Genomic DNA, 14992 nt, shown 5'->3' on the forward strand with positions numbered 1-14992 from the left:
TATAAGCATCACAGAATAAGCCAGAGGAGAAGATTACTCATAGGAAAATTTATAAAATTATAAATTTTCAAACACCAGAACTATGCAATGAAGGATTAAACTAAGGTTAACAGGTCTACGGAAAAATAAATTGAAGCTTCTATGGAAAGTTTTCAAGCTGCAGAATTTATGAAGTGGCATACATCATGTAGTCTGCTAACATTGTCAGAAGTCTTAAAATATCATAAAGGTGAACATACCATTCTAAGGGAGATTTCCACAAGAAACAAGCTCCGTTACTTTGTTTATCATTCTATTACACAGTTACCAAAATTTCTTATTTTGTGTGAGAGGTATTTTAAAAACTTTAATTCCTTCCAAATGCTCAAGAGTAAGATTCCTTAATGAGGATCAAAGAGATCTCTCTGATGGCTCCCGGGACCACTGTCAGTGTGATGCTGCCAAGGAGGATAAGCATTTGGGGAAAAAATGCTCAGTTGTCTATCAGAGTCTCCAGTTACATTATAGATCTTATTCATCCGATGTGTGAGGGATAATTAAAAGGTCTGTAACTCTATCTTCTTTCATGAATCTTTCTGTTTGTTTTGAGTCTTTTCTGTTCAAGCTCAGACTGGCCTTGAACTCCCTGTGTAGCCAATTCACCAGGAGGCCTTGAACTCCTGTCCTCCAGCTTCCACCTCCTGCCTGGTGAGACTGACAGCATGCACCACACCCAGCTCTGTCTGGTGTGGGGAGCATTCCTTTCCAATGCTATATGACAAAGCTCAGCTCAGATCAACCCCACTTGGTCCTTCTTTCATTTCGTCTTCCTAATCATCCACCATTTCGTCTGTCTGTTACTGCCTCTTCAGTTTTTAAAGTGGCACTAGAGCATTGAACTAGCAATAGTTCTCAGTCACAAGGGGAACCTTACCTCGCTCTAGAGCATGCCCAAGTGCTACGGCCAGCAGGAGAACTAGAACCCTCTTCATGTTGTGTCCAGGGAGTCCTGCAGCGCCTCTTCTCATCTGCGGGTCACCATGCAGAGGACAGGAGCAAAGAGGTACCAGTCGCCTTTACAAATGCTCCTAACTAGGAACCCATCAATTATTAATCTCCACACAGAAGCAAGGGACAGTCAACCTTGTCCCCAAAGAAGGAAAATAATATCATCATCAAGGCAAATAGATACCCCGGGGGAAATGTGGAGGAAAGTCTGGGAGATTTTAATCATTAACTTTGTCAGTGAAAAAAGCCAGGGCATAAAGATCCTTTCCCACCGCAGTTTTTCCACTGAACGGACTTAATGTCCTAATGGGGGCACACTTGCCCCTCCGTAGAGAGGAAAAGACATATCTATATATCGTTTTTGGATACTCCCTACCATCCTTATGTATTGATAGAAAATTGGAGGATTATGTTTCTTCCTTTATTTTTCTCCTTTTCTCCCTCCCTTCCTCTCTTTAAGTCTACCACAAGTAAGCATCACTTTAGAATATCACAGGCTAGATATTTTAAGTAAGTTCAGGAACCACATTCTTGCCCAACTCTTCCTGCTGTTCATTTGTGAAATGTGCTCATAACTCAGTTCCTTTGCCACTTGCTTGGTGTGGAATTAAGCCATGTGCGGAGCTTACCAGGACACCCAACACATGTTCACATGCATTAATGTTACTTCTTTTATTCTAGTTATGGCCACATTCTCCCTGACTTTTCATGCTTACAATGTCTGAAGAAGTCATAGAACCATTGAAACCTATAATCCATTTGAAGATTAAAATTCAGTACCTGTGAATACCCTGACCAATCAATTCAGTAGCTAAAGATTAACCATGCAGGCAGAGTCCACTAACATCAAACCATAAAAAACAGTTACATTCTCAGTTGGATTACTGACCATATGGAAAGTGCATGAGTGTTAGGTTCAGAAAATGGAGTCTAGCTGGTTGGAGAAGCTAATGGTGCAAGATTTAATAGGAACTATGTATGTAAAGCTGGTGGAACCCCACACAGCAGAAGACATTAGCAGGGGCTGGGAGCAGTGGTAAAGACACATGGGAGGCTGCTTCCTGCTTACACACTAACTGTGTTCTGTGTAAAGATCAATTTCATGTCTAAGACAAATATTCACAATTTCTCTTTCCTCTGGGAGCACTAAAGAGAGTTTTATTCTGAACTACAAACTATTTGGGAATGGATGCTCCATAATACCAAGACCACTAAGAACACAGACATCAGTATGATGGTTAACACAGTTGTATACTTTTGTACTTTTCATGTCAAGAGTAAACTATGAATATATATTAGAATCTACTCAATATTTCAGTCATGTTCTCATAATTAGTTCTTTCAAAAAATACATTTGGACCATTTTTCCATGGGTGCTTGCAACAGAATTGAAGACCTGCCCATGTCTTCATTTTTTTTTTTAAAAATTGTAACTTTATCTATCTTTTTCAAATGCACTCCCAATGTTTAATGATAAACTACATTTTGCAAGAATTTCAACATCTCATTTAGGCATGCTCTTGGGAAATCTTCACACAAGCTGCCAAAACTATCCTCTTGGATGTGTCTGTCTTTTTCTAACTGAAAAATCAGCATGAATACATCCATTTCACTCTTACTTTTGTGACTTGTCTTATTCTTCTACAAGGTGATCATATGCTGTGATCCTAAAGCAGAAATATTCCTACGTGGCCAGAACAAAACCTCATATGATAATTGTTGGTAATAAATCTGCTGTGAAGAAAAATCTGAAAGAAAAAAAAATCAAACTTCAGAGCCTGTTACAGAAACAGTTGTAGAAATTGATGAATTTACTGCAGAAATATCAAGTTAATTAAAAATTTAAGCAGTGCACTTGTACAGGCATCTTTTTCCTATAAATAATGTATTTAGGGCTGGAGAGATGGTTCAGTGATTAAAAGTGCTTGCTGTTCTCCAGAGGACTAATGTTTGGTTCAAAACACTTGTGTTGGGCATTCACATTCATATGTAACTCCAGCTCCTGTGGATCCAATGCCCGTATCTGACCTCTCTGGGCACTTGCACATAGGTGGCATACACACACACACACACACACACACACACACACACACACACACACACTTCAAATGAATAAATCTTGAACTTCTTGAAAACAGATTTTCTTTTTCCTCTGTCCCTCTATTAGCTTTAGAGGAAACTTAGATTCTTTTCCTCAGCAGGGAAGACGGAAGGAGACGGGAAGCAGACAAGGCCATTTTTGAGTTCTTTCTATCACGTTTCTCTTCTCGAAGTGGCTCCTAGGTCTTATACTCTTTACCTAAGCAGTACCTATTACATCTGATGCCGTGAAAAACTGCTGAAAAATGCCCCCAACAATGTACTCCAGTAGAAATTACCTCCTTCCTGGGAGTCTGTTTCCCAATGTGCCCCTTATTCTATTAAATGTATCATCAGTATGTTTGATACCTGACGAAATAAATATTATTGCTTCATGATATACCACCTTTTAAATCTATCATCACCTCATAAGTAATTATTTAGAATGTTAAAAATCTATTTAGCAATTTGGAAATGCCTAATGACTGCCACGCAGTACAGTAAATTGCTTATTGTATTTTTCTAACCTAACCGAAACATTGTGCCCTTTGAGAAAAGTTTCTGTCCCAGCCTCTCCTCCTCTAATGCCATCCTCTGATACCCACAACCTTTCTACTCCATTTCTATGAGGCTGGTGTAGTTTAGAGTCTAAGTGTAGTAGTGATCACACAGTATTTGTCTATATGTACTTGCATTTTCAACACAATGTCCTCCAGGTATCATCACTGCAAATTATTCCATTCCTTCCTTTTAAAGACATTAAGTATGGTGTTCTCTCTCATATATCTCTCATCTCTCTCTCTCTCTCTCCTCTCTCTCTCTCTCTCTCTCTCTCTCTCCTCCCTCCCTCCCTCCCTCCCTCCCTCCCTCCCTCCCTCCCTCCCTCTCTCTCTCTCTCTCTCTCTCTCTCTCTCTCTCTCTCTCTCTCTCTCTCTCACACACACACACACACACACACACATATATATATATATACACATATACACAAACACATACACATATGTACACTATGTATACTTGCATGTACAAACGTATGCTATTTCCTTCATTTGTTCAGGGGTGGGCATTTGCCTTGCTTCCATATCTTAACTCCTGTGGATAATCCTGCAATCAACCTATCAGTAGAGACAGCTCTTGGATGGACTGATTTCAATTCTTTAGGCTATGTACCTGGATGTTGTTGTAGTTCTGGACCCAACGATCACTCTAGTTTTTAGTTTTGAGAGGCTTCCATGATATTTTACATACTGTACTAATTAATATTCCTACCAACAAACAAACAGTATTTAAGAGTCCCCCCTTTTCCTCATTCTCAGCCACACTTTTTGGCATTCATCTTTGTGACAATAGCTAGGTACAGAGTGGGCAGTAATACCTTAGAAGTTGATATATAGAGAGAAACTATGGTCCAGACTTCAGGGTATTCTTGCTGGAGTCATTTTCCTATTCTTGACTTCTATGAGAAGTTCCGGTCTTGCCCACCCCTCCCCCTGATTCTTCCCTTTCACTGATGCTCATTCAAGTTAAGTTTCTGTGCCTTGTGGTGAAAAAGCCTTCTAACTAACCAGCCTTGAAGTCATTCCCTCTGTTGCCGTCATTTAACACTGTTAAAGTCTACCTGTTCAAAGCATCGCAAGCCACAGTCTGTGTTAAAAGTTTTAAAGTTGTTACTCCTTTTGGATTCTAGGTATCTGTTAAATTAACTGACAGGAGAAACAACAGCTTGTTTTGTTTTTCTGTCCTTCCTCCAGTCTTTGTTCATACTCCTCCTCTTCCCGTTTCTATTTGTGTGTTTTCTGTCTCCATCCTTCAATAGAAAAACCCTTAAACAATTCATTTATCACATATTTAATTCATCCCTGTTCATGTTAGATAGCATGCCAGCTATTGTTACCAAGGACAAAAAGACCTCCGTGGCCCCTCCCCTCATGAACCTTTCAATCTGGTTAGGAATACAGGTGTCCAAAGCACAGTGCAGAGCACACCTAGGAAGGTATCATGTTCCCTTCCAGGGCCTGTGATCTCACCCCCAAACAAGGGTTTGTAAGACATTTTTATACTGTTCTTCAGAATAGTTGTACTGTGTGATATTCCTCCAAACTGGAGGAAAGTTCATTTTCTCCATATCCTAACTAGCATTTAGTTTTTACTTTTTTTTTTTTTTTTTTTGGTTTTTCGAGACAGGGTTTCTCTGTGTAGCTTTGCGCCTTTCCTGGGACTCACTTGGTAGCCCAGGCTGGCCTCGAACTCACAGAGATCCGCCTGGCTCTGCCTCCTGAGTGCTGGGATTAAAGGCGTGCGCCACCACCGCCCGGCTAGTTTTTACTTTTTATAATGCTATTCTACCTGGGGTGAGATGGTATGTCACTGAGATTCTAACTTGCATTTCTTTGATAATTAGCAATATTAAGAATTTTTTACATGTTATTAGCCATTTTTTCTTTTGAAAAAATCAACTGCCTATTTTTAAATTGGGTTGCTTTTTTAAAGAAAAGCATTTTTTATTTCTTTATAAATTTTGAATATTAACCCTTTGACAGATGGGTAATTGGCAAAGATTTTTTTCTCTTCTGTAGATCGTGTCTTCATTCTGCTGTTTCTTTTGCTCTGCAGAAGCCTTTTAGTTTGTTGTGATTCATTTATATTTTTGTGTTTGGTTTTGTTCTTGTACTTGGATCTGAAAAAAACCAATCACCTATACCTATTGTTTGGAGTATTTCCATTATATTTTTGTCTACTAGTTGGGGGCCTTCTGTTGGGATATTGGTTTCAGTTGCAGTTGATTTTTCTGTAGTATGAGGGGTGGAGGTTGTTTCCATCTTTTACATGTGAATATCTAGAGTTCCAGCACTATTTGCTGAAGACGCTGGCCTTCCTCAAATGTGTGCGTTTTTGTTTGTTTGTTTGTTTTTTGTGTGTGTGTGTGTGTGTGTGTGTGAATCAGTTGACTGAAGACACTGGTTTTATTTTTGAACTATTTGTGTGGTTTCATTGGTCTGTTAGTCTGTTTATGTTGGTACCATACTGTTTTTAATTAATGTGCTATGTAGTATAGCTTGAAATCAGGTACTGTGATAAATCTACTGTGGGCTATTGTGTGGTATGTGTGTGTGTGTGTGTGTGTGTGTGTGTGTGTGTGTGTGTGTGTGTGTGTGTGTGTTTCTGTGAGTTAGTATTTTCATAAAATTCATGAACTGTTAACACATTGATTTCCACAGGCTGCTAAAACTGCTTCTCTTCTTTGTTTAGAAGTTCAGTGGCACATATTTCCATTTTCGTTTCAGACTAGCTGATATCACCCCACACCGAGTTAACCCAGATTGTCACTAACAGCAGACAAAAGGAGGGTTGTGGTGTTAAAAGTAATCACAGAAGAAACAGTGCTAAGGGAATGCATGAAGAAAAAATTATATGGAAACCACTAACCTTGGTTATGTACCAGATAGACTTCCTGCTAACAGATAAATGGAATAATTTATTTTAAATATCTAGGCAAACATTCAACCCATATACACATAATAGAACTTGGAGATTTTTTTAAAAAGGAGTATATCCTTTTTCATACATGAAATTGCCCTGTTATGTCCAGAAAAACATTTCTTTAATGTTTGTGTGATGAGTACGTTCAAGGGAAATTGTGTGAAATTCTCAAGGAACTAATAAAAATATTGGTAAAAAGAACATATTTTATCTACTAACTCATGAAGAGTGTGCTAAATCTTCCTGTTCTATAAATGCTGATTAATGTAGATCAAGGGAATAAATAAAATAGTCAACATCCCTGATCTTCAGTTATATGATATAAAATAGAAAAACTATGTTTACATCATATTTTTGTTATACTGTTTGTGACAAAATTTGACTAACAATAGTAAATTTATTCATTGACTAGTTGAGACATTTATATTAGTATATAGCACTATTTGAAGTATTAGGGTAAAATACAAAGAAGGCAGTCAAAAATATTTAATCTTATGGATTTTAATACTGGTGGAAAAGCAGGATGAGAATTGCTTTAATAGATAGATATATTAGGCAGTAATTCTGATACAAAAATTCTAATAAAGTATTTTTGTAGACATAATTTATACCTGAAGAAACTCAGGAACTGCTTTCCTTCTAACTTGTATGTAGCACCTTCATCTTGCTACTCAGAGTCCTCCAATGAACATCATGAAATAACTTTTACTTCTAAATGTAACTGGTCCACTATTTTGGTTGTTTTGCGGCAGGTTCTCAACTATGTAGCTCTACCTGACCTGGAACTAGTAGAGATCCTCCTGGCACTGTCTTCTTAATGCTTGGATTAAAGGCATGTGTTACCATGCCTGGCCTGAGTAGTCCATTATTATTTAAAGAAAACCATTTTGTAATAATCACCATACACCAAAACAAAGTTTTAAAGGGTTGTGGGGCTGGGCTGTGGTGACGTACGCCTTAAATCCTAGCACTTGGGAGGCAGAGGCAGGCAGAACTCTGAGTTCGAGGCCAGCCTGGTCTACATAGTGAGTTCTAGGACAGCCAAGGCTACACAGAGAAACCCTGTCTCAAAAAGCCAAATTTTTTTTTTGTTGTTGTTGGGAGTTCAGCCCAATTGGTACAGCCACAACATAATCTCTACACCTAAGGCTCAGAGGACACCATGGATAAGTAGGGGTAGAAAAATTGTAAGAGCAGGTGAGTCTGCTGCTGGATAGTGTCTTCTGGCCGTGACAGGGATGCTATACCTATGAGGCCTCAGGAAAAAGGTTCCTACACAAGTTGTGAGTTGCATGGCTACAGGAGGTAGGATAGCATTTTATATTAGGAGCTCTGGTGGTATCTTTTGACTAGACTTCATGATAGGTCTCTGCAAGTAATAACCAACCTAGTGGTGAAACCCCACCCCACCCTCAAGCCTGGAGTAGTCCAGGGTGGGGTGGTGCTAGCCCTCAGGAGGCATCATTACAGTGACTGACTTTAACCAAGTAAAGAGTTATTGGCTTACATGGCAAGACTAACAAGGCATAATCCTGCAACTGTGGAGCTGGCCAGTTTTATTAAATGCTTAAGAAATACTGTAAAAGCAACTGAAAGGTCAGTTTTGCTCTTATCATTTCATAGTAGTGCTGTGAAGCTCAGAGAGTTCTTCCAGGAGTGTTTAAAGGCTTACACGGCAGTGTTCAAGGCAGTGACTCCCAGAGTCACTGCAGTCATTATCTTGTCCCAGGGACATGTTTATTCTCTGCTTCTTAGTGACAATACTGTTCTCATAACCCCTGTGTTTTTTTCACCCTTCTGCAGAATGTCATGCTGGTTCACACTATCATCGCCATTAGACTAGCAGTCTGTGCTGGTTGGGAGTGGGTGTGTGCTGTTATCTAGGGTTCATGAGTGGCCGAGTGAGGAATAACCTCAGGAGGTTTCAGAGAACTCCAGTACAAGTAAAGGTTTTAGGATCTCTGTCATTAAAAAACCCCGGTTCTCAGTAAACTTCTTTAGAGGTGACATGTAATGCACTTGGAGGACTCTTCTGACTCACCTATCACGACTTGAAAGTCATCCAAGTTTAAAAACAGCCTAGAACAAGAAATGACTTTGGCAAGAAGTCAGTTTGCTGACCACTGGTTTTGAGATTGTCTTTCAGAATTAGGTGTGTACATTGAGCTGAATATTGGCATACTCTCTTCTAACATGAGTGAGATAACCAAAGGATGCTGGGAGGATCGGCCTCACTCACCATAGCATGATGCTTTCCATTCCCTGGCTTTGCGGATGCAGAGTCCTGTTTCCCATCAGGAAATGCTTTTAGCAGGACTCTGCCACACCCCCATCTTATCATCGTACTCCCTGATATTGCTGAATCTTTATAGAGTAAAGGTATTATTATAAGGGTGCAGTAGTGCTTACTGCCCATGGAAGGGAGACTGTACAGCAGGGGCAAGTAGGAAAACACTTGGAAGCCGGGAGAACATGTTGGTGCTTCTCTACCCAGTTATAAATAGACAATGTCAGCATCCGTGGTAAACCACCATGCAGGGAAAAGGCTTCGATCTCCCTAGGATATCTGCATGATCTCGTTAGGAAAGGAACCTGGAGGGACTGAATTGTTCTGCGAGAGTTAAGGCAATTTAAAATGTGTGATGGAAGAGAAAAATAATGAGCTTTCGATAGCCTCAGGACGAATTATAGCAATGGGCAATGTGGCTTGTTTGTGACATATTGGATTTAATAAAAGGCACAAAATTGCATGAACTATATAAATGAAAGACTGTATTGGACAGTTTCCTGGATTCTCAGCCCCCACTTCTCCCTTTCTTTTTTCTCTTATTTTTGAGATTATAATATAATTACATAACTTCTCCTTCCCCTTTCCTCCCTCTAAACCTTTCCACATAGTCTTCATTGTTCTCTTTCAAATTCACAGCCACTGTTTGCCATGATTTTTACATACACACACACACACACACACACACACACACACACACACACACACACACACACATTCCTAAGTATAACTGCTCAGTCTGTATAATGTTACTTGCATGTACGTCTTTGGGCTAACCACTTGGTATTACAAAACACTTGGTCTGCTTTTCCCTGGGAAAGACTATTTCTGCCACTTTCAGCATCCTGGGTAGTCTTTAGTTCTTTGTATAAGGCTTAGACCTCATGAACTTTCAACCACCCACTTTGGCATGCTTGTTTTTATTGTTCTTGTTCAGCTCAGGTTTAGGCAGCCATGTTGGTGAAGCTTTATGGGTGCAGCTTCTGATGCTGCTAGGAGACACAGTCTCACACCAAACTCCCTGATGGGCTGGCCCTTACAATCTTTCCACCCCCTCATCTACAGTGTTCCTTGAACTTTAGGTACAGAACTTGTTTTCACATGTATCCATTGGGACTGGGCCCCACAGCCCTCAATTTTGATTGGTGGTGGTTTTATGGAATGGTCTCTGACTGTTGCAAAGAGAAATTTCCTTAATGAGAGATGCAGATTACACTTATCTATGGATATAAGGATATATTTAAAATGCAGTTAGGGTTATGCTGGGATAGTAAGGCGGTTGTTGTAGATTCTCCTCCAAGACGCACGACTTTACTAACGCCTCAGTAGTTGGATAGTTTCCAGCTCCAGGCATGTTTTCCCACTTGTCCAGTGGGTCATAAGTTTAACTATTGAGCTATTGGCTTCTGCCAGGCTATGTGTGTCAGGGGCCTCTGAGCCCTGTGTGTGAAGTGCATGGTGTCATTAGCAATGGGCACTTTACCTTCCACCTCTAGGGGGCAGCTAAGGGCAGTAGCCATAATCTGTATGTTTTGGGAGTCTCTTGGACAAGGACCCTGACTAACAACTAAAAACAGGGTTTCTTATGCCTGGTGTTAGAGTTTTTTTCAGGTGGTCTCTTGCTTTGGGGTGGGGGAGCATTGTCAGCCTAGCTGAGAGATTTCATTCAAACTATGTATGTATATTTACACACAAACTTACATGGATTATAGGGATTTTTTTTTTAAGGTAAATAGTTAATGCAATGATTCCTTCTGACCTTTTCAGACATCCTTACTGTTATTTTCCCCTCCTCCCTGCTTCTTCTGTTTTTGTATTCTTCCCCCTCCTTTTCCTCCATTTCCTTCATCACATCACTTGCACCCAGCTATTCCCGTCTGTAATGCTGCCCTACCCTTGTACTCCAGTCCTGGTCCCTTTTTACTTCTCTGGTTTTGGCAGTTATTCCAGCATATGTACTCACACCTGAAGATTTGGAGTTAAGGGCCTCTAAGGAGAGAGAACACACAATGTCTGTCTTTCTGGATCTGGGTTAACTCCCTCAATATGAGCTCTTCTAGTTCTACCCATTTACCTGCAAGTTCATGATTTCATTTTTTTTAAATAGCTGAAGAATACTCTACAGTGCTTATGTGACACATTTTCATTATCCATCACCAGTTGTAGGATATTTAGATTGTTTCCATTTCCTTGCTGTTGTACATAGAGCAGAAATGAATATGGCTGAGCAAGTATCTGTAGAGTAGGATGTCTGACCCTTTGGGCATATGCTATGGGCTGCTATACCTATGCCATATGGTAGATTTAATTTTTATATTTTTGAGAGTTCTCCGCACTGAGTTCCAGTCAGCTCACTTTTATCTTAGCATTGCAGTAGTGCTCCACCAGTCAGCTATCACTGGATGGGGAGATGGCGTAACTCTGCTGCATGTTTTTGTACTGTGTTCTTCGTTTTCTCTTGATCCAGTGTAGCACACTCGTTGAAACTATCCTGACACAGGTACCAATGTAAGCTGTGAGAAAGTCATTTGTAGCATGAATCTTAAAGAGTCTTATTAACAAAAACAAACCTGAGGCCAGTTATTGGGGTGAACACTGGAAGATCAGAGAGCCAGAACAAGCCACAGCCACCTCACCTCGCTGGCTCCTCAGCTGGTCTTGTCTCCTCAGACTGGAGGCCTCTGAGTCCTCATCCAGAATGGGTCTCAGCTGAATTGCTGCTCCAAAGCCTGAATGCTTAACCAGCCAAATGCTTAACCAGCCAAATGCTTCTATATTTGGCTATATATAATCTTATATATCTTTCTGCCTTCTACCATCACTCCCTGGGATTAAAGGCGTGTGTCACCATGCCTGGCCATTTCCAATGTGGCCTTGAACTCACAGAGATCTCACAGATGGATTTCTCCCTCTGGAATGCTAGGATTAAAGGCGTGAGTGCCACCATTTTCTAGCCTCTGTATCTAGTGGCTATTCTGTCTCTGACCCCAGATAAGTTTATTAAGGTACACAATATTTTGGGGAACACAATACTACCACAGTCATTACTGTGACAAAGCCCTTGGCTAATGAGGATTGAAGCAGGCAAACTGAAAATTGAATCAGGATTCTCACACAGTCCCTCTGTCTGGCTAGTCAGGATCTCTGCAGGCACTGCATCCCAGCTTCAAAATGTTTGGAATGTTAAGATGTGAAAAAAATGATTACTTACTTACCACTTTCATTCCCTAGAACAGAGCAAAATTTAAAACATGGATTAATTGGTTTACTCTTTTACATCTAGAGCCTGGAAACATGGTCCTAGCATGTATAATAAAGAAATGTTGAAAGAATAAATGAAAGGCCATTTTTCTCCGTCATGATCCAGGCTCCTTCAGTGAAGGTCCAAGGCACAAAGCCCTAGTGCAGTCATGGGGCAGCTAAAGACAACCAATTGAAGTGACAGGCTCGGTTTCCAGCCAGGCTTGTGATAAGACCCAGAGACTCAGTACCACATCATTCTTGAAGTATAGATGCTCTTTGAAGGATGATTCCCTCGCTGTACTTGACTATCAAAGAGGAAAGGAGAATTGAGTGAGTATTGTTGGGAAAATATAATCAAAGCACCAAATATCCTCCATAGCCATAGAATAAAAGCTCTTCACCAGAGCTGAAAAGAAAGAAAACAGGTGGTCTGCTGGAGGACGTGAGAAGAGAGGAAGAGATCTTAGCCTATCTCACAGCCAAACATTATATACATATACATACCGTTACAGGCCTGTTCTCCAGGTAAGTAGTGACTGGTCCTCGACTAAGGCAACGTGAATGCACATAGAGTCCTGCTGTATCTGTTATCTGGAATCCCTCTGTGTTAGCCTAGCGTTTTTACCTGAAAGAAAACAAAGGTCTCTCATTTTGAGACAGGACGGTGTTTCAGAGCAAGGCACACGATGAGAGGCTATTTCTCCAGAGAAACTAGGAGGGCTGTTTTCTGTTTTTGTTGAGAAATTTCAAGGAGATAGTTTTCAGATATTAAAAAAAAAATCATTCCCAAATTGTAAAGATAGCATGAAGTTGACTTTACGTTTAAAGCAAGACTTTATATACCTTGCAAAGAATCACAGAAGGAGTTTGCAAGTCTTCTAAGGTAAATGTTCTAAGAAAATGCTTTGTAGGCTAAGCCTCTTTCCTTATTTTCAACAGGGAATGTTACTTTCTAGTTTTTAGTTTGTATTATTTGCCCTCACAGTTCAAAAAGACAAACAGAACATCCTAGCTGAACCATGGACCTTTGATTTAGCAATCTGACACAGTGAAAATTGAATATTTACCTGCACCTGGCACTGTGTGGCTGGGCCAAAGTCTCTGTTACTACCTTTAAGAAATACATTCATTATCCTAATTGTATTCATTTTTAACATGAAGCTGTGTGGTTTCAATAGGTTATGGTGACAGGCCATATAAAAATAGTGGTTTTGTAGGTGGTGGTGGCATGCACTTTTAATCCCAGCACTCAGGAGGCAGGGCCAGGCGGATCTCTGTGAATTCAAGGCCAGCCTGGTCTACAGAGCGAGATCCAGGACAGGCACTAAAACTACACAGAGAAATCCTGTCTCGAAAAACAAAACCAAACAAGACAAAAAGAGTGTGTTCTTCCAATTCTATTTAATGAATCTTTTGAAAGTATATGTATTTGCATGTGCCTGTGTCTGGGTATGTACACATGTGTGGGGTGCTCATGGAGGCCAGAAGAGGGTGTTGCATCCCCTGGAGTTGGAGTTGAAGACAATTGTGAGCCACCTACTATGGGGGCTGGGAACTGAACCCTGGTCTGCCGTGAAAGCAGTCCATCATCTTAACCACGGAGCCATCTTTAAATTCACTGAATTTTATGTTTATATATTTTGCTCTCTACTTCCATTAAAATGTATTAATTCTTCATTATCAGAAATATACTTTAATATTTAGTACTGATGGAGATTTCATCAATCTGCGTTACCATAAACAACTCCTTTTGGTCCCACCTAAAAGAGCCTGCGTGGTTTGCTCTTAACAGGACCTCTTATTTACATCATTTTCCTCCCTCACTGCAAGTCCCTGGTCATCTGCTTGAACATCCTAAGCTCCCTCTGGCCTTTGATTTCTTATCTGCTGTTTTCTCCTTTTATTCTCTTTGCATCTTAGTGCTGAGCCGCATAATTTGTCTCAACTTAAACATCCAATTTGGGGAGGCATTTGATTGGGTGAAGCCATGTTCATATATGCTCTCATAAACACTTGCCAGCTTTATCATTTTAAAATTTGGGGGTGTAATCACTTTCCTAATGTCTCATGCTCCTTCTAGATTGCAGACTTCAAGAGTGAAGAGCATTGTTCTGATTTGTAGACATTGTACACCCAGTTTCTGGCAGAGTGCCTGGGATGTGCAAGGTCTCCAGGCTTATTTACTGCGGAAGATGAATCTGCACAACTCTATTGGGTGGATAGTATTGTATTCTACAGCCAAAGAAATTAGAATTCAAAGAGGTAACATTGTCTGATTATTCAGAACAAGGCCTCAAATCCACACTTGGTTTGATCTTGATATAAAAGAAAACCAGGAAAGTTTTCTTGTAGAATGATTACTATGTTTTTTTTTATTATATGAAACCACATATAACTATCTAATAAAGTGGATATTTTAACACATTCGCATTCATGAACCCACTAAAGATGAATGATGTAGTTTACGTAAGCTACCCATTCCCCTCTCCAGTCCTCATAGCTAGGATGAAATTAAGGTATCGAGCTATATTTAGAAATGCATAGAAGAGATTATGATTCTTACTATGCACTATATATTATATGAAACAAACCATGCGCATCAGTACTAAGCCATGAATATTACCCCTAATCTTAGTGCCATTAGTTAATTCCCCACCAACAAACCAACCAGGTAGCTGCCTCCTCCTGTGCCGAGCTGATCTTACGCTTTATAGAGAGGAGAAGAAAGCAGGCATTCTGTGATTATCTGGCTTCAGGATAAAAGTTATTTCTCACCCAAAACAAAGTTTAATAATAGATTTTCAAATTAATTGATTAAAAATTTGTTGAGTATGGAAATTTAATAGAATTAACATGCAAAAAAAACAAAAACAAAAACAAAAACACAAAACCTGTGAGAGGAAATATTCCTACCTC

At 39.9% G+C, this 14992-nt stretch overlaps 2 protein-coding genes across 2 annotated transcripts in view; one reads left to right on the forward strand and one right to left on the reverse strand.

Annotated features, from left to right (window-relative positions):
• The window catches only part of Gc (GC vitamin D binding protein), a 31545-nt gene extending 30480 nt beyond the window's left edge, over window positions 1-1065 (reverse strand). The window contains exon 1 of the mRNA XM_052735338.1: window positions 914-1065. Coding sequence (XP_052591298.1) covers window positions 914-1007 — 94 coding nt within the window. The 5' untranslated portion in view covers window positions 1008-1065. The remainder of the gene's footprint in view (window positions 1-913) is intronic.
• The window catches only part of Npffr2 (neuropeptide FF receptor 2), a 160643-nt gene that overhangs the window by 38571 nt on the left and 107080 nt on the right, over window positions 1-14992 (forward strand). The window lies entirely within an intron of this gene.

Source organism: Peromyscus californicus, unplaced genomic scaffold (assembly GCF_007827085.1).
Source record: "Peromyscus californicus insignis strain IS unplaced genomic scaffold, ASM782708v3 Scaffold_13__1_contigs__length_99412109, whole genome shotgun sequence".
In the NCBI taxonomy this organism is placed as follows: Eukaryota; Metazoa; Chordata; class Mammalia; order Rodentia; family Cricetidae; genus Peromyscus; species Peromyscus californicus.